The 24,332-nt window shown below is 31.1% G+C and overlaps 1 protein-coding gene across 2 annotated transcripts in view; it reads left to right on the top strand.

Moving 5' to 3' along the window:
- The window catches only part of LOC145248818 (glucose-6-phosphate exchanger SLC37A2-like), a 164,116-nt gene that overhangs the window by 105,018 nt on the left and 34,766 nt on the right, over positions 1-24,332 (top strand). For both annotated transcript variants that reach the window (XM_080110509.1, XM_080110508.1), the window contains exons 11-13: positions 1,376-1,466; positions 22,252-22,314; positions 24,182-24,267. In XM_080110509.1, the coding sequence (XP_079966635.1) occupies positions 1,376-1,466; positions 22,252-22,314; positions 24,182-24,267 (240 nt within the window). The remainder of the gene's footprint in view (positions 1-1,375; positions 1,467-22,251; positions 22,315-24,181; positions 24,268-24,332) is intronic.

The raw sequence follows: 24,332 nt of genomic DNA, 5'->3' as shown, positions 1-24,332 counted from the left end.
TTTGGTTTCGATTGTAGCTGATGCCAGCCAAATCATTTTTCTTTTTATCTTTTGAAATCGCTACTATACATAAGGTACAATATAATGCTCAATAGAGAATTGGCTCTGTAATAATAAATATGAAACCTGCATGAATTATATTTGAGCATATTTTACGATCTGGCAAGCATGGGTACCTCTTCTCCATGCTAAAACTACATGATCAATTTACGTGATTTTTGGTGTCAGATATGAACAGCATATTTTTCTTTTAATTTTTGTATTTTGTTTTTTTTCATGGGATAAGGAGAGTATGGACTTGCATACCCCCTCCCCCATAAAACCGGATATCTCTAGGTGACTGATTTTCTCTAGTGACAATAGATATCATTTAAAATGTGTGCTTGCGCAATAAATTTATAATGAAGTAAGAATTGCAAATCTCCAATCAAATTTTCTTCTGACCAACATTGCTAAAGTCTATTGGTTAAGTAGAAATCTAAGATGTTTGGAAATGAAGGATAATTGTTGTAATCTTTGAAGTGAAAAGAAAAAAGACGACGATTTTCTTTTTCTTTCTTTTTCTCTTTGCAGTATTTTCATTTTTAAAAATGAGTAAAATACCAAAAAAAAAATAAATAAAGATGTCAGCTCTACTACATAATCAAGTTACCGAAATTGATTTTTCAATAAACGAGTTACTGCTCTATTTAAAAAAATTTTTTCCTAAAACTGTCTTTATCAATTATGCTAAATGTAGAATTCAAATATCATTTTATCAACTCTTCATCAAATCTCCACACTAACGTAATGTACTTGCAATAACCCTTATCCCTGAGTGGCTTCCAGGCCTTGATAAGTGGTGATCACTGTGTAAAAAAAAAAAAAAAAAAAAAAAAGAGAGAGAAAACTCACAATGAATTACTGCAAATCAGATTTGTTTTTAAATAGAAATAAATCTTTTGTTGCCTCACTATTTTTTAATTACAAAACATTTTCTAACTGGTATGATTTATGCCCCGCCCTTTCAGTGTGTTTTTTCTGTTTTTGTAAACTTATATGCATATATTATACAGATTTTATTGTAATCCAAAAATTAAAACAAAAAAATACAACAAAAAACAAGAAACAACTAAATATTTAGAAATTTAAAAAAACTTGGCATCAGAAATTTAGACCAAAATCGGTAAGTGTATCGAAATCTGGGACAAAATATTTTAATCGTTTCGTTACGAGTTTATCTAGAGAGAAGTTTTATAAACCAGATAGATGTTCCAATGTTAAAGGTCATTCTTAGGTTTATTGTTTAATTCTAAACTTTGTCTAAATATTTTTGGTTTTGAAGTTCCAAATTCCATCTGTTTTTAAAATGCAATCCTCTTTTATTTATTTTTAGGGTGTTGTTGAATTTGCTCTCTGCCTTTTCTTCGCCAAACTTATAAGCTACACATTCCTCTTTTGGCTTCCTAATTACATATACTATAAATGTAAGTACAGTCTACTTTTACTTTTTATAATCAAATGAGACGTACCATAATAATAACAACCGTCCAGCTAACTTGGTGTTGCCTGGACCAAATATTTAACAATAAAATGAGATGTACTATTGGGTCACAACCAATATTTTTTCCACTTTGATATCATTCAAAAATTCAAATACTGTGACATATGAGGATGAAATACAAAATCAGTACTCCGTGTTCGACTCGGCTTTTCCCGGAACACGATATCAACAGCTTGGGTTTAGCTGATGTCTGATGTAACATGGCAGTCAGCCAATCACAACACCATGTGTAGAGTTTCAACTTGACATGCGCACCCGAGCATCAGATGAGAATTCCGATACCAATTGGTAGAGAAAAAAAAACAAGAAACAAAAATCCATCATTTCTTACTTGCAAGTCAAGAAACACTGAGGTTATTTTTGAAACAATTATTTGACCATCTTATCACACCAGCTCCAGATACCAGAAGCCATAATACAGTTTTGCCAGCAAAGAAAATGGATGGCAAATTCGATGACATGTTCAACATGTGGCCAGGAATGTTTACTAGCTAAACAGGGAAGCATAACAGATGGGTACGGGTGGAGATGTGGCAACGTGAAATGTCGTTGGTTGACAGCTATTCGGACAGGGACCTTCTTTGCCAACTCATGGGTGAAGATTGCATGCATTGATTTACCTGGGTATTCGAGATGACGACAAAAAACCTCCAGTAAATGTGGGTTGGGCTCATGCCATAAAATTGTCGATTGGAAGAATTTCCTGTGAAACATTTGCCAAGATTATTTTCTCAGGAATCCCTGGTAGGTAGGAGGTCCAGGCCATACTATTGAGATAGACGAGTCTGTTTTCAACCGACGCAAACATAACGTTAGCAGACTTCTCACACCGGTCTGGATCTTTGGTGAATATGACCCTGCCGATAAGGAGGGTTTCTTGGTGTATGACATGTCCTTCGTAGGTCAGCAAGGTATCTTAGTGTGGCAGGACCAGTCAATCGATTTTGGTTCATCTTAATTTCACAACTGGGTTGATATATCGCCACTTCGTCGATCTGTTGTACTAGAGGAAAACAATTTCATGCGCACAAAAAAAAAAACCAACTCGGTGCTCTATTCTACTGATTCAATTCAAGATAAGATATACAAATATATAGTTATATACAATTGTCCGTAGTTCAAAGTTGATTTTGACAGACTCTGCTGAGTCAAAATAAGTTCATTTCTATTGGCATCGCGGTGGAATGATGCAGGAAGAGTGGGGTGTGGTGACTCTTCAACTGTACTCAACTCTGCTCCAAACTTCAGCTCAACTCTCCCGGTTTCGACTCTGGGACCCGTTCATATACTCAGGGAAGGAGTGAGACTGGGGCCGGTTCCTGGGCCAATCGTATCCAGTTACGTCACCCCCAGGAGAGGTTCGCTCTTCCCTGTGTGCACCTGTGATTCTGTAAGCGCTCTCATGCCCGAAAAAAGTCACTCCCACGACCTCTGGGTCACGGGCATTGTACTCGAACTATAAACATCCTTAGTCTTGAACTCTGAGCCATTCCATTTTCAATTTACAAAAAAATGATATTGTCAATGATTTTCATAACAATGGAAATCACAATCCAATCTTTCTCTCAGCAAGGTCTTTTGCCATCACCCGGGCACAAAGATGATAATTAAGAATAAAAAGAAATCATATCTGTCTGGCTTCTCCAGCATTTCAGGAGTCTTGGCCTCCCCAACGTGGGGAGCCCAATCACCCCCTGGGATGGTCACGTCACAGTGAGCATACCAAATAGAAATACAGAAACTCTCCTTCCACTAATAAAAAAATATATTCTGCCAGGGACCACAGTGGTATCGGTCTATTGGAGGGCATATAACAAAGTGGGAGGAGAGGGGTATCACCATTTAATGGTGAACCACAGCCTTCACTTCATAGATTCTGAAACGCTGGCAACTACTAATCATGTGGAGCGAATGTGAAAGGAGGCAAAGCAGCAGAAAAAACAAGAATGCGGAACCAACCAGGAGCTTTTGGGCACATCTTTTAGAGTTTATGTGGAGGCAAAAATTTGGTAGCGATCCGTTTGCTTCCATTTTAACTCACATTGCCGAAAGCTACCCAGTTGGTAAGGAGCTTCCTGACACGTCCACTACTTCTTCTCTGTCCACTTTGTTGTCTGATGCTGTCCAAAAGTCTGAGGAATAAAGAAAATTTTGCTGACATTGAAAAATAAACCAAGAATTTCCAACTACTCACAGAGATTCGGCAAAGTAAAAGAAAATTAAAAAAAATAAACAGCCCACCCACTTTTGTTTGTTTGATACATAAATACTTGCAAAAAAAAAAAAAAATTGTTTCAATTTTTATAAATTATTTGGGTTTTATTTTTGTTCCTGTTTTCCTTCTTTTATATAAAAAAAAAATACCTGACCCAAAAAACTTATACATATTTGGATTCATCAGACTACTGTTCTCATCTTGAGTGTGATTTTCATGATTGGATAGAGTCCACCGCAAGGATCTATGGCACAGTGGTTAGGGTACTTGGAAAAATCAATTGAAAAAATTAATATTCTCCTGAAGGTTGAAGGTTCAATCCTCAGTGTGGGTAACCGAAAAATACAATTGCGAATTACTTAGGACCTCTATCTAGTCGTGGCTGATGGAACAAGAGCATACTACCCCCGTGAAGTAAATAAAAGGTTTTGCTCAAAATTCCATCCAAATTCCAGAGTTTGACAGAAACATTCCCAAGTTCGACAAGATAAAGAAGGTTGGAGATTATATTGACCGAAACATGAAAATCCCACTGAAGATGAGAACAGTAGTCCAATGAATCCAACTAATACGAATAACCAATCCTCATCTCATAAGTTCAGAAATGTCAAATAACTTATCTTTTATTTTGTTGGTCTACAAGAGTCACATCTTATCAAGGCCGGAATATTATCGAAGAGAAGTGTGAATGAGTGTCAGGTGGTCGGTGAGAATAAAACACAGTAGAATTAAATTCTCTTCTAACCTCTATACTTTCAATGTGTGGAAAGTGTAAGATTTTTATTTCAAAATTTTATTCCAGTGAAAACTGTCTGATTGACGTACACACCAAAATAATATCTAAGGTGCAAGCTTAACTTCAGTTTACCACATGTTAAAAAAAAAAAAAAAAATAGTAAAAATGAAATTACTTGCCCTACTACTAACCCTAAGGTTGAGTGGCAAGCCTTCTTCCAAACAATGAATATCCTCATAACATCACACATAACCACCTAAATTTAGCAAAGTATTTTTTTAACTCTTATTTCCCCTCAAACAAGGCACAGTGCCACTCAGACGTAAGAGCTACTATTTGGAACCATATCTACAGGGATACTATGTAGAGAGTTGAACAGCACATGACACTTAAAACTCCTGCTTGTCAATACAGTCGGAAGCAGGAGACCAAATGGAAATTCCAAAGTCTAGCAGTTCGAGGAAATAAACTATTAGAGTAGAAAGTTTTCCAGTATGTAGAAATCTATATTTTCTTCTTTTTTTTTTTTGCTTTTTTTTTTCTTAGTCGGAAATATGTATGTTGAGGGGGCATGGGATGCAACATTGCAGTGATGGGACAGAGGTTGAAGTTTGGTTGATAGTGCGGAATCTATTAGGTTGAAGACTTTTTTATTAACCCTGTCTGAGAGGATGCATCAGAAAATGCTCCATGCATAGGCAAATAGTGGCTTTGTAGAGATATAGGATACCGGCAGGTGCAAGTCATTTTCTAGCATTGTAGAGAGAGCCCACCTTCTTAGTTGCAGCCTTGCAAATGTCTTCAATGTATTTGCCCCAGTTCATGTTGTCTGTGAGTGTTTAGCCGATAAGTTTGGACAAAGAGCTCTTACGTAGCATATTATTAGTCATGGCAACAATAGTTAAATGATAATCTCGGTTTTCATGCTTCTATTTTACTGGTACCTACATGGAGTGAGGGCTACTCAGCAGAAGCGTTGTTATGGGAATGCCGCTGGATGCTGTGGTAGTTTTTTTTTTTTTTAGTTCTGTGCTTATCTATATATTAATAGCATAGTACCTATAACGTACGTATGTAATGGTTTCTAAATTATAAATTATTCAATCGGGTGATACTATTTATTAAAAAAGGAGGATTGAAGGTGATAACGTAATACAAGCATTAAATCGTTAGTATATAGATACACTAATTTAATGTTCATAAAATGTTATCACCTTCTTAATAAATAGCATCTCCTGATCACCAAAGATGTTATGTAAAAAAAAATATTTAAATGATGTTGCTTTTGGGTCATACGTTTTGAAGAAAACATGTTTTTTTTTTCTTTTTTAATTTTATGTTTATTTTCTTAGTGAAAACTTATTCTATAATAATGGCCTCCCTGACACGATTTCTCATAGAAAATTTGTTCATAAAATTGTGCTGTAAAAATGGTTGTGAAATATTTAATAATTTATTTGTACCTTTAACGTATGTACTTATATGTCATGGTTTATTAAAACAAATATTACACTAAGAGTCTTTTAATATCTTTCATTAGAAATAATTATTATTGAAAAAAATCGACATGTATTTCTACTGCTGCTGTAGAACTTCCACAGGTCCTGCTAGTTTATATAATTTACTTGTATTAATTTATTCGTAATATTATTATGGTTTTGTTTTATTTATTTATTTTATTCTAATTTTCTTTTTTTTTTTTTCCTTTCCCATTTTTGTCTTTATTTTATATTCATTTATTTAGTTATTTTTTTTAATTATATATTCTTCTGCCGTTTTTTTGTATATTCAGTATTAATCTTTAATATTACTATCTGTTATTATTGGTCTTAGTCTATTATTTATTTATTTATTTTTTTATTCAATTTTCACCCCAAACACGGCACAGTGCCACTTTGAGGTAGGGGCTATTATCGGGGACATAAGTTGCAGGGGTGTTATGAAGAGAAGATGAGTAGCAAGATGTCTGTTCACATTACACTTGAACTTCTGCATGTCAGTACAGTTGGAAAGCAGAATCCCGGAAGGGATTTCCAAAGTCTAGCAGTTCTGGGGAAGAAACTATTGGAGTAAAAGGCTTTCTTACACCTAGGGATCTCTACTGTGAAGGGGTGGGATTTAGCTGCTTGTCAGGTTTGTCACATCGAGGGGGTACAAGTGCTTGTAGTTCGTCAGAGCATTCACCATTGAAGTACTTGTTGAACAGGCAGAGGGATGCAACATTTCGTCGATGGGACAGAGGTTGAAGCTTAGATGACAGTTCAGGACCTATCAGGTTGGCGACTCTCTTTTGAACCCTGTCCAGGAGCGAGAGACAAGCAGCAGATGCACCAACCCAAATGTGACAACAGTATTCCATACATGGGCGAATGGTGGCCTTATAGAGGTACAAGATACTTTCAGGTTTAAGTAGTTTTCTAGCACGGTAGAGAGAGCCCACCTTCCTCACAGCAGCCTTGGCAATGTTCTCAATGTATCTATTCCAGTTCATGTTCCCTGTAAACGTTAGGCCGAGGAGTTTAAAGGAAGTACTTTCGTGTAATGTGTTCTTGGCCACTGCTATTGATGGTAGAGAAGGTTTCTTGTAATTATTAAAAGAAACAAACTTAGTTTTGGCAGCATCGAATGTAACCATACATTTTTGTCCCCATTCCACTACAGATTGGAGGTCATCTAGTGTTTCTGCCATTTCCTTAGATATGTGTTCATTTGTTTTCCCCATGTGCCTGTTATAGAGAGTGGTGTCATCAGTAAATATACCCATCTCAGAAATAATTTTATCAGGGAGGTCATTTATGAATATCAGGAATAATAAAGGCCCAAGGATAGACCCCTGAGGTAACAGCCACATTTATATCATATTGTTTAGATGTAAGACTGTCGAGAACAACCTGGATTTTTCTCTTACTTAAGGATTTAATTACATCATGTATTGTTCCAGTGATACCATATGATCTGATTTTCCTTAGAAGACCATCGTGCCACACTCTGTCAAAAGCCTTAGATATATCGAGGGCTACCGCTCTATTCTCTCCTGTTTTGTCAAGTGAATGGTATATACGTTCAGCGATTACAGTTAGGATGTCTGATGTGGAACGTGCTTGCCTAAATCCATATTGTTTGTCGGTCAGGAGTTTAGCAACTGTAAGGTGATGGGCTAGAGCTTGATTAATTAAGAACTCAAATATTTTGGCGAAAAGCAGGAGAAGGCTAATGGGGTGATAATTTAATGTAATGAGTCAGTTCTTTCACCAGAATTCTTGAAAATTGGTACCACAGAAGCGGTTTTCCAGCAGTTAGGAAAGCAAGATTCATTTAGGCATTTATTGAAAATTGATTTCATTTTGATTATATTTTACTTATTACGTATTCATGTTTTTATTTTTAATTTAATTTATTTTGTGTAGTTTATTATCTTTTCATTTTGATTTAATTATTTCATTATTTACTAGCAAAGATATGTATGCTTTGCGCAGGACTTTGCTATACACTCAGGTACCCACTTTGCGGGGCACCCTTGCAGTAAGTGAATATTGTAATAGCAACTATTGCTTATGGTGTTCAAAATTCTTTAACTAAGAATAATGATTGGGGATCCGATTTGGAGATTTAAATTTTGGCCTATGTTAGGGACCACTATCCCGCCAAATTTCATCAACAATGGTTAAGAGGATGGAGGTGGAGAAGAGTGATCTGATTCAGATCCACAAAGAAGTTGGCCAGCGCCATGATGGGGGCCCCCGGGTTGGTGGCAGGCTCCAACTTGGTGTGCACCATCCTCAGGTAGGGGAGTTTATTAAGAGTTGTACTAAATATGACCTTAATCTTACATTGACCTTGAAAAATAGTGTGCACCATTACTACGTCATGATTGGTCCAGTGGTGTGGTCTGTAGGAGAGTATATATATGTGTAGGCTATATATGACCTTGACCGTAAACTTGAAAAATGGTGTGCACCATCCCTAGGTGGAAGATCATCATCGTGCCAGGTTTAGTCATGATCGGTCGAGTTGTGTTGGCTGTAACACTACTACTTGATATATATAGATTGTTTTTTTCTTTTTTATATTGGACTAGCGAGGGGTACCCAGCGTTGCCTGCGTGCTTGGAGGTGTGTGTGGAAACTCCGGGGAGGGGGGGGGTTAAAAAAAAAAAAGTAAGTATGAGAAACCGAAACGGTGTAGGTAAAGTTGTACATTAAAGTGAAAAAAAAAAAACGTGCGACGTTAACCATTGCCCTACCGCGAGATGCTAACGGAAACACGTTTGAATTTATTTAATTACTTGGATTTGGCAGGTGTCCGTTTTAATGAGTTAATGAGGTCAAGTTTGACTGCGGGATAGTATTTACTGCTGAACGCTTTTTTTTCCCCCAAGATGTTATAGGAAAAAGACTAACCCACATGCGGCGAGCGACAGATGTTGAATATTTATCTTCCCGAAATCGAGCAAATTAAATAGACAGGCGAGCTTCGTTGTTAACTGAGATATTACGATTTATATGTGATATAAAAAGTTTTAAAAAGTTGTGAACCGACCGACCGCTTCTGTGAAAGAAGCCTTTTGTAGACATGCAGAAAAAGCGAACACACATACATACATTTTCGCTTTTATATATATAGATTATTCCTGATATAATGTAATAAAGATTATGTTGTGCCAATTATACATAAATTGCTACATATGTGCATACATGTTTTAGCAGTGATTTCTATCAAAATGCATCATCATCAGGTCATAAGTCTGAAATTAATAGTCTAGTGATGCTGGATTTCAATAGAAATCACAGCTGAATCATGTATGCATATATGTAGCCAACAATGTTTGCATGAATAAATAAAATTGAGCACTATTTTAGTTATTATAGTGCACCCCAAAAATATGACTTAGGTGCCATCAGCTAAAATTGAAACCAAAGCATGCAACTCTCTAGCTCTATTTGTTACCCTCTGAGCCGCATCAAGTTAAGAATTTTGTTTTCAAACTATAAATGTAGTTTTGTGCATGCATAGCATAGCACTTTAAGTCAACTTACACCTGCCAAATCCAATATTTATTTTTATTTTTTTTTCAATTTTGACCTTTTAGCATCTATTTTTAATGGCTAAACACTAAATTGAATTTGTTCCACGGGTCTAAATCTCCTATATATCAAGTTACAAGTCTGTAGTCCAGAAATTTTCAGAGGAGCTTGCTAGAGACTGTTCCTCAAACTGACATGGTCAGTCACTTGTATATATTAGTGATGGGACGATTCCAATATTTTTCCTGATTCCGATTCTTTATAAATCTCAAAATATTTAACTATAAAGTTATTATTTTTTTCTTGATTACCATAAAAAAGCACATGTTAAATGTGCAGAATTTTCTCAAACATAAAAATACATTTCTAGGGGGTTATGTATAGATTTTAGTTTCACTGATAGTTTAAAAATAAATATTTATTTTATTGTGACTGTGCAGTGAGAGATTTTGTTTTAAAAATAATCAAATAAAAAAAGACAAAAGAATCGTGTTTGGCATTGGAAATGCTACAAATTTTTCCAATTCCAATTAATCGTCCCAACACTGATATATATATATATATATATATATATATATCTGTGTGTGTGTGTTAGGAGAATTAATTCTCCAAAAAGGACAGTTTATGTCCCTTTACGAAGATTAAAATCAATATATAATAATACTAAACCTTATGTTTAGAATCCATATTTGATCAAAATTCATTACATGGTTTGGTTCTTGAAAATTTCTTAAAATTATAGCTTAAGCTAAAGAGGTCTTAATAATAAATTGAAATTCAAGGACTCTTGTTTAATTGGTGTTTAATGACTATGGATAAAATTCAATGCAAATCTGTTACATTTGAGTTTTCAAATGTGATACAGTGCTCATACTATGCTCCCTCTCTCCCTTGCAAAAAAAAACTTTAAAATCTTGTTAAGAAACTGAAATTTGGGGAATATTTATTAATTGTTGTCTGGTACCTATTGTTAAAATTTCACAAAAATATGAAGTAGAAGTTTCACAAAAAGCTTTCACTCCCTTTTGTAGTGAACTAAATTAACTATAACCCAAACTTGAATCCCTTACACCTCACAGCTGTGTTTCAAATTTCATAATGATCAGTTCATTACTTTACCAAGTGAATTCTGCCTATACAAATGGTCAAACATGGCTAACTTTATAAAATATATATTCGTTTGTTGCAATTTGTTTTTTTATTTTCCAATTTAAAATGAAAAACAATGTCGTTTTTGGGGACAAGATCAAAGTGTAGTATCTGTTCTTCAGATGCTGCACTTCAATTTCTTGTTCTCTGTCAGTGGAGGAGAAATCCTTCACGACTGAGACAATTTTTATTTTTATTCCTTTTCTCCATGTTAAAAAACGACCCTGGTGTCTAACTCTGTCGCATGGGGAGGCATTGTAAATAGGAACAATGTCGTTTTTGTCATGAAATCTTAAATTAAAAAAGAAATTATTAATGTGTATTTACTTACGTTTTCTTGTGTGTAAAATCCAATTTGTTCAGTATAAAATCCGTATTTTTCTGTGCTTCTTGTGCGTCTGAAAGTCTGACAAATTCTAAAATATATTTTTTCTTTTTTTTTTTTCTTTTTTTTTTTTTTCTTTTTTTTAAACTTTGGCATATGATTTTATAAATGAAATGTAATATCTATTGACCAGCAGATGTTACTTACAATCGTTAAATCTGATTTTTTTTATCTGTTTAGTTGGCAAATTCATGTAATGGTATCAATTTACAAATCACTCTTTAAATAGACTATATTAAATTCATTTAGTAATCAACTAATTCAAAATTTTTCATTTAAAATTGATATTTGATATTTTTATGCTAATTTCTTTTTTTCTTTATCTACATGCTTATATTAAGGTTAGGATTATAAATGTTGAACATGTTTACTTGTTCTCACTAGATATATTATTTTATGATTATTATCAAGAAATATATATATATATATCTATAATATAAAGCTGAATGTCTGTGTGTGTGTGTGTGTGTCTGGTCACGAATAGGCTCCTATATGGTAGACTATTATAGAAAACTGATCACATATAATGATAGAAGATGTATCGAGACACAGGAATGGGTATGTTTGATCTGGCATAATGATGATTCATTAAAATTGTGAGGTCTGCGTACGCGCCTGGTCTACAAAGTATGGAAATAAAAAATTTAAAAATTAAAAAAAAAAACGTTTACAAGTGTTTTTGATATAGATGTACATAATAATACTTTGATAAGTATGTTTCAACTTAAATAGGGATGTTGTGGGGTCTGCGTTTTCGCCTGGCCTCCATAGAATGGAAATAGGCACAAACTTTAATAAAGACTTTTCATATCTATCTGCATAAGTATACTTTGATAATTATGTTTCAGTTTGAAGAAATATGGTATAATAAAATTATGGGGTGTTCATTCGCGCCTGACCTCCATAGAATGAAAATATGTCACAAAGTTTAACAAAGTTTTTTAATATAGATTCACGGAATATTGTGATAAGTGTTTCAGTGTAAACAGGTATGGTATAATAAATTATGGGGTTTATCTATTTCATTTTTACTTTCATCATATTTTGCTTTGGTTTTGATAACCTCAAATTCGAAGCTATCTCTTTACAACCCTTCCTTTTCATAACCTATCATATTTTCATAAATCAGAGTCCATTTTCTGTAGGCTGTTTTTGAACCCAGTCAATAATGGGTACTTTTGCTAGTATATATATATATATACTTGGTTTTTATTGGTCCTTAGAAGCGGTCAATTTTATACTTAGTGAAGATACTGGCTTTATGACCTAAAATGCACCAAATATTGATGTTATTGTTTTTCTCCTTTCCTTTGAAAAACTCGATCATATTCTGCAAAGTCAAAAACGAAAACAATTTTTCTTTACAAAACAACCAAAGCAAACATCATGAACAAATATTTGAAGATATAAAGAACTTGAAGCATAAAGGTGATAAGTCATCTCCCTCTCAGTACAGACCAATAAGTCTCTTGTGTGTCATGAGTAAGTTACTGGAATCCATATTAAATAAAGAAGTAGTCAACCACCTCAGCAGAAATAACCTCCTTAGTGACATGCAATATGGTTTCTGTTCTGCTAGATCTACAGCTGATGTGCTTACAATTATATCCCATCGGATTAGTGAATCTCTCGACAAAGGCTTCCTTTCTAGGGCAATTGCTCTTGACATATCAAAGGCCTTCGATAAGGTATAGCATAAGGGCCTAGTTCACAAGATTTCCAGCTACGGTATAACTGGAAATGTTTTCTCAATAATTAAATCATTTCTATCTGATAGGCTCATAAGAGTAGTGGTTGATGGGCAGCAATCAGAGGCCCACAGTATTAATGCTGGAGTCCCCCAGGGGTCCAACTCTCTTCCTGATCTACATCAATGATCTCCCAAAACACATACTTAAATTATTCGTTGACATCTATGCTGATAACACTACCATCTATGGCAACACATCAAAGGCCGTAACTGACAAAGTTCTCTCCGATTCTCTCTCCTCTGATCTTGAGCGCGTGGTACAATATGGGAAGAGGTGGCTGGTTACTTTTAATGCATCTAAAACCAAGCTCCTATCTCTACATCATCAACGCTCTGTTCCTCATCTAGCATCAATTGAAATGGATGGCTCTCGTCTTGGGGAGGCTTCATGTTTTGACAAGCTCCTGGGTTTGACCTTTACTCCTGATCTGAAATGGAACATGTACATCAAATCTGTTGCCAGGGATGCTGGGAAAATGATGGGATCCTTCTTCCGCTCCAGAAAATCTCACTACTGATGCAATTCTCTATCTGTATAAAAGCCAAGTATGACAAAAGATGGAGTACTGCTGCCACATCTGGGCAGGAGCTGCTAAAAACAGTCTATTCTGCCTTGACAGAGTACAAAATAGACTTCGTGGTTTAGTGGGGGGTGCCCTTTTCTCTTCCCTGCAACCTCTCTCCCACAAAAGAGACGTTGCAAGCCTGTCTTTGTTTTATCGTTATTTCCATGGCAGGTGCTCGTCTGAGCTCGAATCCCTCGTCCCCCCTCACCAATCTTTCACAAGAAACACCCGTCTGACTGAAACTACTGTCAATAATTTTCCCCACTCTTTATCTGTGCCTAAATCCAAACGTAGATTCCATGAACAAAGCTTCTTTCTTAGAACTGCACGCCAGTGGAACTCTCTGCCGCTTGCCTGTTTCCCACCTGACTACAACTTGGACATCTTCAAGTCCAACATAAACAAACTCCTGACAAACCGCCCCCTTAAGTAAGACACTCTATCAAAACCTCCAATACTAATGATTACTAGAATACTATCTCATTGATTACTGTACATGCAATGACCCTTATCCCTGAGTGGCCTTTGGGCCTTGATAAGAGGTGACTCACCCATGTAAAAAAAAAAAAAGAATGCTTAGTCTTGTACCTGTATCCCCAGTAATTACTGTCTTCCATAGTTGTTGACTCACTACATTTGGGATAACCAATACTCTGACTTGATTAGGTAGGATTGAAACCGCTATCTTTAGAAAATGCTCACCTGGACTGTAAATACTGTAAAGAAACTGAAGTTTGGGGAATATTTAATAATTAATGTCTGATAGCTATTAAATTTTCACGAAAGACTTTTGCCTTTGATAGAATTAAAATATAGTTCACATTTGAACCCTTTATATCTTAGTGTCTCTATCCACAGCATCACTGGCCCCAAAGGCCAGAGGATGAATTGGATTGAGCATCATGAAACAACAACTATGAAGATGACAACAGTCGATATAAAAAAAATGAATACAAAAATTATGAAGTTTCATCTCAAAGGATTTCAAAAACAAACAAAAAATATATATATATAATGGCAGACTTGCTTGTTAAGTTTATAATTTGAGAGAATATTATGCAAAAGTCTGAAAAATGAATGTTACCAAGACCTGAGTGTTGATCAGTAATTATAATGTTGGAAATCGCTTAGAAAGAGTAAAGTTCCTTTGCTCTCAGTTCATGGAAAGGGAGACAGGAGGTGCAATTTTTTTTTTTTTTTCTGTGCTACTTGCGAGCATAGGGTACACAAAAAGGTGCAGTGGAATTACTGGTAGGTTGAGAGATGATCGCCAGTTTGTCTGCAAAAAGTATACGATAATAAAGATGAATAGGAACTCTGATGTGGAGGAAAGTATATTTTGATCACAAAGCTATTAACGATTTGTTACCTTATTAAGAGCATTCGAGCACAAAAATGGAGCAGGTGCGTGTGTGATTACAAGCAGTGAATAAAGTAAGTTAATACAACTTGTATCATTACTAAGCAGCAGAGCATTAGCACTGTCGATCAAGATAAGAGTTTATCAGGCATGTGTGTACAGTGTGATGGTATATGGAAGTGAAATCTGGCCAATAAGGCTTGAGGACATGTGTTGCATGGACAGAACTGATACGAGAATGGTACGATAGATGTGTAATGTGAATCTTACAGACAGAGGATGATTAAATTTTGACAGTATAGGGAGATGTGTCAGAAAAGTAGATTTCGATGGCATCGCCATGTTGAAAGGATGGAAGAGAGTTGTTGGGTTCGTAGATCAGAAGAGTTAAGATAATCAGTTGGAAGGAGAAAACCAAGGAAAACATGGAGGCAAATAATAAAGATGGGCTTAAAGGAAAGAGGATTAAATAAAGACCTGGCCAGAAATAGGTTGATTTGAAATTCAATTTCTAAAAGTCATCCAACACATGCCAGCATTGGCATTATACCGAATACGATCATGATGAAATACTTGAAAACGTTACACTTTGTAAGCAAATAAAATATCAATATTATTGATTAACTGACTTGCCATAAAAAAAATCAATATTTTTTAGATAAGACTCCTGTTCAATACAAAATGATTATTTCATATCAGTCGGACATGTATTCTAGCATTGCGTGGAAAAATTTAGAAAACCAAGAATTGCAACTCACGAAAATGCAGAAAATATTTGTAATATTAAAATAATCATCAAATAAAAAAAAATATAAAAATAATCATCAAATAAAAAAAATATAAAAATAATCATCAAATAAAAAAAATATAAAAATAATCATCAAAAAAATTAAAATAATCATCAAATAAAAAAAATATAAAAATAATCATCAAATAAAAAAAATATAAAAATAATCATCAAAAAAATTAAAATAATCATCAAATAAAAAAAATATAAAAATAATCATCAAATAAAAAAAAATATAAAAATAATCATCAAATAAAAAAATATAAAAATAATCATCAAATAAAAAAAAATATAAAAATAATCATCAAATAAAAAAAATATAAAAATAATCATCAAATAAAAAAAATATAAAAATAATCATCAAATAAAAAAAAATATAAAAATAATCATCAAATAAAAAAAAATATAAAAATAATCATCAAATAAAAAAAATATAAAAATAATCATCAAATAAAAAAAATATAAAAATAATCATCAAATAAAAAAAAATATAAAAATAATCATACAAATAAAAAAAATATAAAAATAATCATCAAATAAAAAAAATATAAAAATAATCATCAAAAAAATATAAAAATAATCATCAAATAAAAAAAATATAAAAATAATCATCAAATAAAAAAAATATAAAAATAATCATCAAATAAAAAAAATATAAAAATAATCATCAAATAAAAAAAATATAAAAATAATCATCAAAAAAATTAAAATAATCATCAAATAAAAAAAAATATAAAAATAATCATCAAATAAAAAAATATAAAAATAATCATCAAATAAAAAAAAATATAAAAATAATCATCAAATAAAAAAAATATAAAAATAATCATCAAATAAAAAAAATATAAAAATAATCATCAAATAAAAAAATATATAAAAATAATCATCAAATAAAAAAAAATATAAAAATAATCATCAAATAAAAAAAATATAAAAATAATCATCAAATAAAAAAAATATAAAAATAATCATCAAAAAAATATAAAAATAATCATCAAATAAAAAAAATATAAAAATAATCATCAAATAAAAAAAATATAAAAATAATCATCAAATAAAAAAAATATAAAAATAATCATCAAATAAAAAAAAATATAAAAATAATCATCAAATAAAAAAAATATAAAAATAATCATCAAATAAAAAAAATATAAAAATAATCATCAAATAAAAAAAATAAAAAAATAATCATCAAATAAAAAAAATATAAAAATAATCATCAAATAAAAAAAATATAAAAATAATCATCAAATAAAAAAAATATAAAAATAATCATCAAATAAAAAAAAATATAAAAATAATCATCAAATAAAAAAAAATATAAAAATAATCATCAAATAAAAAAAATATAAAAATAATCATCAAATAAAAAAAATATAAAAATAATCATCAAAAAAATTAAAATAATCATCAAATAAAAAAAAATATAAAAATAATCATCAAATAAAAAAATATAAAAATAATCATCAAATAAAAAAAAATATAAAAATAATCATCAAATAAAAAAAATATAAAAATAATCATCAAATAAAAAAAATATAAAAATAATCATCAAATAAAAAAATATATAAAAATAATCATCAAATAAAAAAAAATATAAAAATAATCATCAAATAAAAAAAATATAAAAATAATCATCAAATAAAAAAAATATAAAAATAATCATCAAATAAAAAAAATATAAAAATAATCATCAAATAAAAAAAATATAAAAATAATCATCAAATAAAAAAAAATATAAAAATAATCATCAAATAAAAGAAAATATAAAAATAATCATCAAATAAAAAAAATATAAAAATAATCATCAAATAAAAAAAAATATAAAAATAATCATCAAATAAAAAAAATATAAAAATAATCATCAAATAAAAAAAATATAAAAATAATCATCAAATAAAAAAAAATATAAAAATAATCATCAAATAAAAAAAAATATAAAAATAATCATCAAATAAAAAAAATATAAAAATAATCATCAAATAAAAGAAAATATAAAAATAATCATCAAATAAAAAAAATATAAAAATAATCATCAAATAAAAAAAAATATAAAAATAATCATCAAATAAAAAAAAATATAAAAATAATCATCAAATAAAAAAAAATATAAAAATAATCATCAAATAAAAAAAAATATAAAAATAATCATCAAATAAAAAAAAATATAAAAATAATCATCAAATAAAAAAAATATAAAAATAATCATCAAATAAAAGAAAATATAAAAATAATCATCAAATAAAAGAAAATATAAAAATAATCATCAAATAAAAAAAATATAAAAATAATCATCAAATAAAAAAAAATATAAAAATAATCATCAAATAAAAAAAATATAAAAATAATCATCAAATAAAAAAAATATAAAAATAATCATCAAATAAAAAAAATATAAAAATAATCATCAAATAAAAAAAATATAAAAATAATCATCAAATAAAAAAAATATAAAAATAATCATCAAATAAAAAAAATATAAAAATAATCATCAAATAAAAAAAAATATAAAAATAATCATCAAATAAAAAAAATATAAAAATAATCATCAAATAAAAAAAATATAAAAATAATCATCAAATAAAAAAAAATGTAAAAATAATCATCAAATAAAAAAAATATAAAAATAATCATCAAATAAAAAAAATATAAAAATAATCATCAAATAAAAAAAATATAAAAATAATCATCAAATAAAAAAAATATAAAAATAATCATCAAATAAAAAAAATATAAAAATAATCATCAAATAAAAAAAATATAAAAATAATCATCAAATAAAAAAAAATATAAAAATAATCATCAAATAAAAAACATATAAAAATAATCATCAAATAAAAAAAATATAAAAATAATCATCAAATAAAAAAAAATATAAAAATAATCATCAAATAAAAAAAATATAAAAATAATCATCAAATAAAAAAAATATAAAAATAATCATCAAATAAAAAAAATATAAAAATAATCATCAAATAAAAAAAATATAAAAATAATCATCAAATAAAAAAAATATAAAAATAATCATCAAATAAAAAAAATATAAAAATAATCATCAAATAAAAAAAATATAAAAATAATCATCAAATAAAAAAAATATAAAAATAATCATCAAATAAAAAAAAATATAAAAATAATCATCAAATAAAAAAAATATAAAAATAATCATCAAATAAAAAAAATATAAAAATAATCATCAAATAAAAAAAAATATAAAAATAATCATCAAATAAAAAAAATATAAAAATAATCATCAAATAAAAAAAATATAAAAATAATCATCAAATAAAAAAAATATAAAAATAATCATCAAATAAAAAAAATATAAAAATAATCATCAAATAAAAAAAATATAAAAATAATCATCAAATAAAAAAAATATAAAAATAATCATCAAATAAAAGAAAATATAAAAATAATCATCAAATTAAAAAAAATATAAAAATAATCATCAAAAAATATAAAAATAATCATCAAATAAAAGAATATATTAAAATAATCATCAAAAAAATATAAAAATAATCATCAAAAAAATTAAAATAATCATCACATTAAAAAAGTATTAAAATAATCATCAAATTAAAAAAAAAAAGAAACACAAGAAAACAAATAGTTAATTAATGAGAGTTCGTTTTATAAAACAATAAGCAATTATTATTTGAAGTCATTGGACTACTGTTCTCATTTTGAATGTCATTTTCACAATGTTTCGGTCGGTGTAACCTCTGATTTTCTTCAGGTGTACCTTGTCGAACTCTGGAATCTTTCTGTCGAACTTAAGAACCTGCACAAAACTCTTTATTTAATTCACGGAACTAGTATGCTCTCGTTCCATCAGCCATGGTCGAGTAGAAGCCTATGGTAATTCGCAATTGCATTTTAAATCGCCCATGTTTAGGATTGAACCTATAACCTTCAGAAGAATATCACTTTTGCAATCTAATCCCTGAGCGACAGTTCCTTGCAGATAATTCTAGTATAAATTCTAGGAGCCTTAAACCTATTTTATTTCTAGATGCGAATATCATTATTTATTACTATATATTATTACCATATATGTATAATCTAATATTTATAATTACTGATTTCCATATTGTGATAAATTCTATACTAGTAGAATTAGTTATTTAGTAGTTGCTCATCACCTAACATATGCACTGTTTCTTTGAGTCATCGTTCTCTCAAACACTCTTCTCTGTCTATAATTTTTACTTCGTCCCATAAGGGTTGATTGTTCCCCCTTTTCCCACCATATCTTGTCAGCCATAACCGATTTTCAATCTCTCCCCATATATCATGGCTTTTCGATATTCTTCTGACCTTACTTTTAGTGGACATATCTCACTTTTGTATAGTTTTCCACATTTACATGGGATCTTATATACAAAATTTTTAAGTCATTATTTTTTTTCAGGCTTGATTCCTACAAGATGTTTCTGGAGAGTCAAATCGCTTCTGAATATTACCCTGATATATAGATTACATATTCTTTGACTATTTTCTGCCAACCCTTCATGTATGATATACAAACTGTGATGAGTTTTTGGTTTTTGGGTGGTGTCCTTTGGTGTCTGCGTGAGGATGAATAGAAAGACCAAAACAAGAAAGTACTAATCGGATCTCCACTGGATTTGTGGGAAGAGGACTGGGACCTGAGGTGGGGGGTATTGCTATCAAATTCCAGTGAAGAGTAATAGTTGCTACCAATGAGAAGTCAATGGTATACAGCTATTGCGATAACGTAAGTTCTTTTGCAAAGGTATCGAAAGACTTGGTGAGTATTGGAAATCTGAGAAGCTTGTTGTCACTCAGACTGCAGGGAACACCACATGTTGTTCTCAAAAAGAAGTCTTTAATGTGAATCTATGTGACAATTCCTAGTGAGTGAATAATAATAATCATGATCTTGTGGAAATTTCACATTTATTATCTTTATCTGTATAATAGGGAGGTGACGGTGGTGTAGTGGTTAACAACACAGACTGAAAAGCTGGGGACTCCAAATTACTTTCACTTAGCATGTTGGCAACCTTCATGTTGTCCTTCCCGCAAGTACTTGATGTTTTTGTAGAAAGAATACTGACTAGAAAAATATTAAAAAAAAAAAACCATGCCAACAATAGAATCTTCGATTTCATATGATGATGATGATCTTTCCCCTCTCTGCCTGGTTGATACAAACGTATCAGTGGGTAGCTGAAGACCTGAGCGACAACAATTAAGAATGACCTGGCGGTACTATTGGGCCCACAAATAGTTGGTCTCCGGTGTTGGAAATGGGAGTGGCTAATCAGTTCTTGTGACTTGGCTCAGGATCGTCAAAACTGGACTGTGATCGTTCGAGATACAGTTTCTGCTCAGGAGGAAGCCAGCTCAACTTGACCAGGATGATAGCCACTATAAGTACAAGATCTGTATAATTTACTCTTAATAAATATTATCTTGAATTAATAAACGTATGGAAGGTTTAATAATATAAAGAAAAAAATCTTTTTTTTTTCGTAAAAATAATTGTCAGCTTAATGTTTTTGAATGACTGAAACGAATTTGTACATTCAAACTATTGTTCGTATCCTGAGTTATTCTCACAACCTTTTGGCTGATGTAACCTCTGACCTTTTTCAGATGGATCTTATTGGACTCAGGAATCTTTCTGGAAAGAATTTTGAACAGAAACCTTTATTTAATCAACAGGGTAGTTTGCTCTCATTCTGTCAGCCATAATGATAAGTTCAATCGTTTAGGAATTTAACATGTACATATTATTGACGCTCATGGTTGAACTCTGGAATCTTTTAGAGAGCTGTATGCTGAAGAGTAGATTTCAATGCTATGGTTATGTTCAAAGAATGGATGAGAGTTCTTGCATTAGTTAGATGTAGAACAGTTGCAGTTACAAGTTCAGTTTACAGAGGAATGCCAAGGAAAATATGTGAAAACATGATAAAAATGGACCTGAGAGATAAATAAAGACTTGGCTACAGATAGGTTACTTGGAAATGCAATTTCTTAAAACCATCCAATGCATGCTAGCATGTAAAATGGATGTTAAACGAAAGATGATGAGATAGAGATAATTATAATATACAAGTAAAGATTTGTTGCCAAGGAAAATGTTTATGAATTTTTAAATGCAATCATTAGTTAAATAAATGGTGTTCTTAATTGTGACCCAGTGGGTTACGGGTACATCTAGTTATCTAGATAGTAGGAACTGTAACCATCTCTATAAATCTCATTCCTAAAGCCTATTGTGAAGTTATACACAGGATTTGGGTTTTAATGAAAACATATCTGGTTCCTGACTACAATCGATTTGGAAAAAAAAAAAAAAAAAAAGAAAGAAAATCCAGAAGAAATGCTAACTCCTGACTTCAACACATCCACTTTAAAGATGTAAAATCGACTGAATAAAAAAAAATAAATGTTTTATTATAAGTAATACAAAGAAAAATCCTACAAAAATTGCCAGCTTCCTCCCACTGTTTCTGGTGTCATCAGTTATTTTTATTTTTGTAACTTTCTGAATTTTTCGAAAGAAAATTAGTTTTTCATATGTTTGGAAAACATTCTAAATAAACCCCAAAAAATGTTTGTTGATTTATTTTAAGTAATAAATCATTATTTATTTATTTATTGATTTATTTTTTTACAGCACATTACAATGCTGAAAAATCTTTGATTTATTTATTTTAATTGATAAATTATTATTACTTCTTTTTCTTTATTTTTATAGCACATTACAATGCAGAAAAATCTGCCTATTTGTCAACACTGTTTGATTTTGGAGGAATTTTAGGTAAGTATTTAAATTTTCCATTTGGTATAATAGAGTATTCTTGTGTGATTGATTCAGGAGCTAAATTAGGGTACTTTTGCGCACTTTGTGCACCGGATTTCTGTAAATATGAGCTTTGACTTGACCGGCAGCTGACATAAACCACCAGAATATGCTGAGTGCTGATCAAGTTGATTTTGCCAATTAAAAAAACTATAACAAATGTGCTTTGCCAATAAAAAGTGAAGCAGACGACTTTTAATAAATTGGAAGAAAAAATAATTTAATTTTTTAATCATGCACAAATTTAATTTGTTCAATGGAGATAAACCATAATAACCAGATATATCCTGGCACTATATTAATTGAATTACTTAGATAAATACATTTACAATTTTAATAAAAGTGCTACAATAATATCACAGGGTCTCCATTCACCCTGAACATTCACAGAATGCCCAGCAGCAATATATTAGAAATGAAAGATCCATAGCCCTTGAGCCCCTGGAGGGGCATAGGCCATCTACAACTTTTGTAGATGTTTTTGTAGCAAGGAGTTCTTTTTACAGGGCGAGGGTGCTGGCCCCATGCCCAACCTTCCCAAAAGGTACATACAGCACCTAGCCTTCCCAAATGGTCACCCATCTGGTACTGACCAGGCTAAACGTTGTTTAACTTCTGTGATCTGGCGAGAACCGGTGTGTCAACGTGATTGTGCCGTACAGAAATGAAAGAAGCCGCTGTGGAATTTCTACAGGTCCTGCTAGTTTAACAGTATTATTCTTATTTATTTATGATATTATTTAGTAATATAAGCATTTTTTTTTTACATAGGCATCACCACTTATCAAGGCCCAGAGACTACTCGAGGATACGGGTTAAGAGTTTACAGCAGTCAATTGAACAATGTAGCAATTGTTAGTAATAGAAATTTGGTAAATTTGTTAACCTAAGTGGAACGGCTCATCAAGAACTTGTTTACATTGGACTTGAAAACAATCAGATTGTAGTCAGCTGGAAAGCAGGAGAACGGAAGATAGTTCCCCAGGTGTGCAGTTCTAAGAAAGAAGCTTTTTTTTTCATGGAATCTACGTTTATGTCTAGGCACAGATAAAGAGTGGGGAGAATTATTGATAGTGTCTTCAGCTAGACGAGTGTTTCATGTAAAAGTTTGGCAAGGGGGGACCATAGTTTAAAGCTCAGTCGAGCACTTGCCATGAAAATAACGATAAAGCAGAGATAAACTCGCAACATCTCTTCTGTGAGATAGATGTTGCAGGGAAGAGAAAAGGACATATCCTACGAGACTACAAAGTCTATTTTGAATTCTATCAAGACAGGACAAGTTCTTTCTAGCAGCTCCTGCCCAAATGTGGCAACAGTACTCCATCCTTGGACATACCTGGGGGGAGAAACCAGCTCCTCATAAAAAGGGGGTGTCCAAATGAATAGCAATTGTCTGATATGAGGGGTTTCCCCCACAGTGATCAAAGCTAATTGCTTTCTGGACATTCCTAGTATGAAAGCCAGGAAGCTGCCTTTGCTTTCGATTAGTTTTGCTTTTATACGTAAAACCCGAACAAACACACGAGAGGACGGAATAGCGTGAATTTTGTAAAAGTCGCTCAAATAAAAGATAGAGATGATCTCCGCTTGCAAATTGTAGATATTACAATCTAGACAGTATATAAAAAGTTCTAAAATATAGTACGCCCCCTCCGAACCCCCCTTCCCCTGTAAAAGTCTTTCTTGGACATACAAAAACGCGCATGGCCGTTTTGCCTTTTATATATGCAGATGTTGTTTGTTAAGCGTTTCATAAATAATCTTGAAAATATATTTGCATTTGAAGATAAAATATTAATTTCAATTGTCCCTTCATTTTCAGGTGGAATTGTTGCAGGTATTGTGTCGGATAAGCTTCAATCCAGAGGGGTTATTTGTATGATAATGCTGGCATTTGCGGCACCAATGGTGAGTGTGTTTTCAAGATATACCTTCAACTACAATGTGTGACTGACAATAGGGGTTGCTTTTAC

Source organism: Euprymna scolopes, chromosome 27 (assembly GCF_053919585.1).
Source record: "Euprymna scolopes isolate OS-2025 chromosome 27, ASM5391958v1, whole genome shotgun sequence".
NCBI classification, from domain to species: Eukaryota; Metazoa; Mollusca; class Cephalopoda; order Sepiida; family Sepiolidae; genus Euprymna; species Euprymna scolopes.
This window is presented reverse-complemented; position numbering and strand designations above follow the sequence as displayed.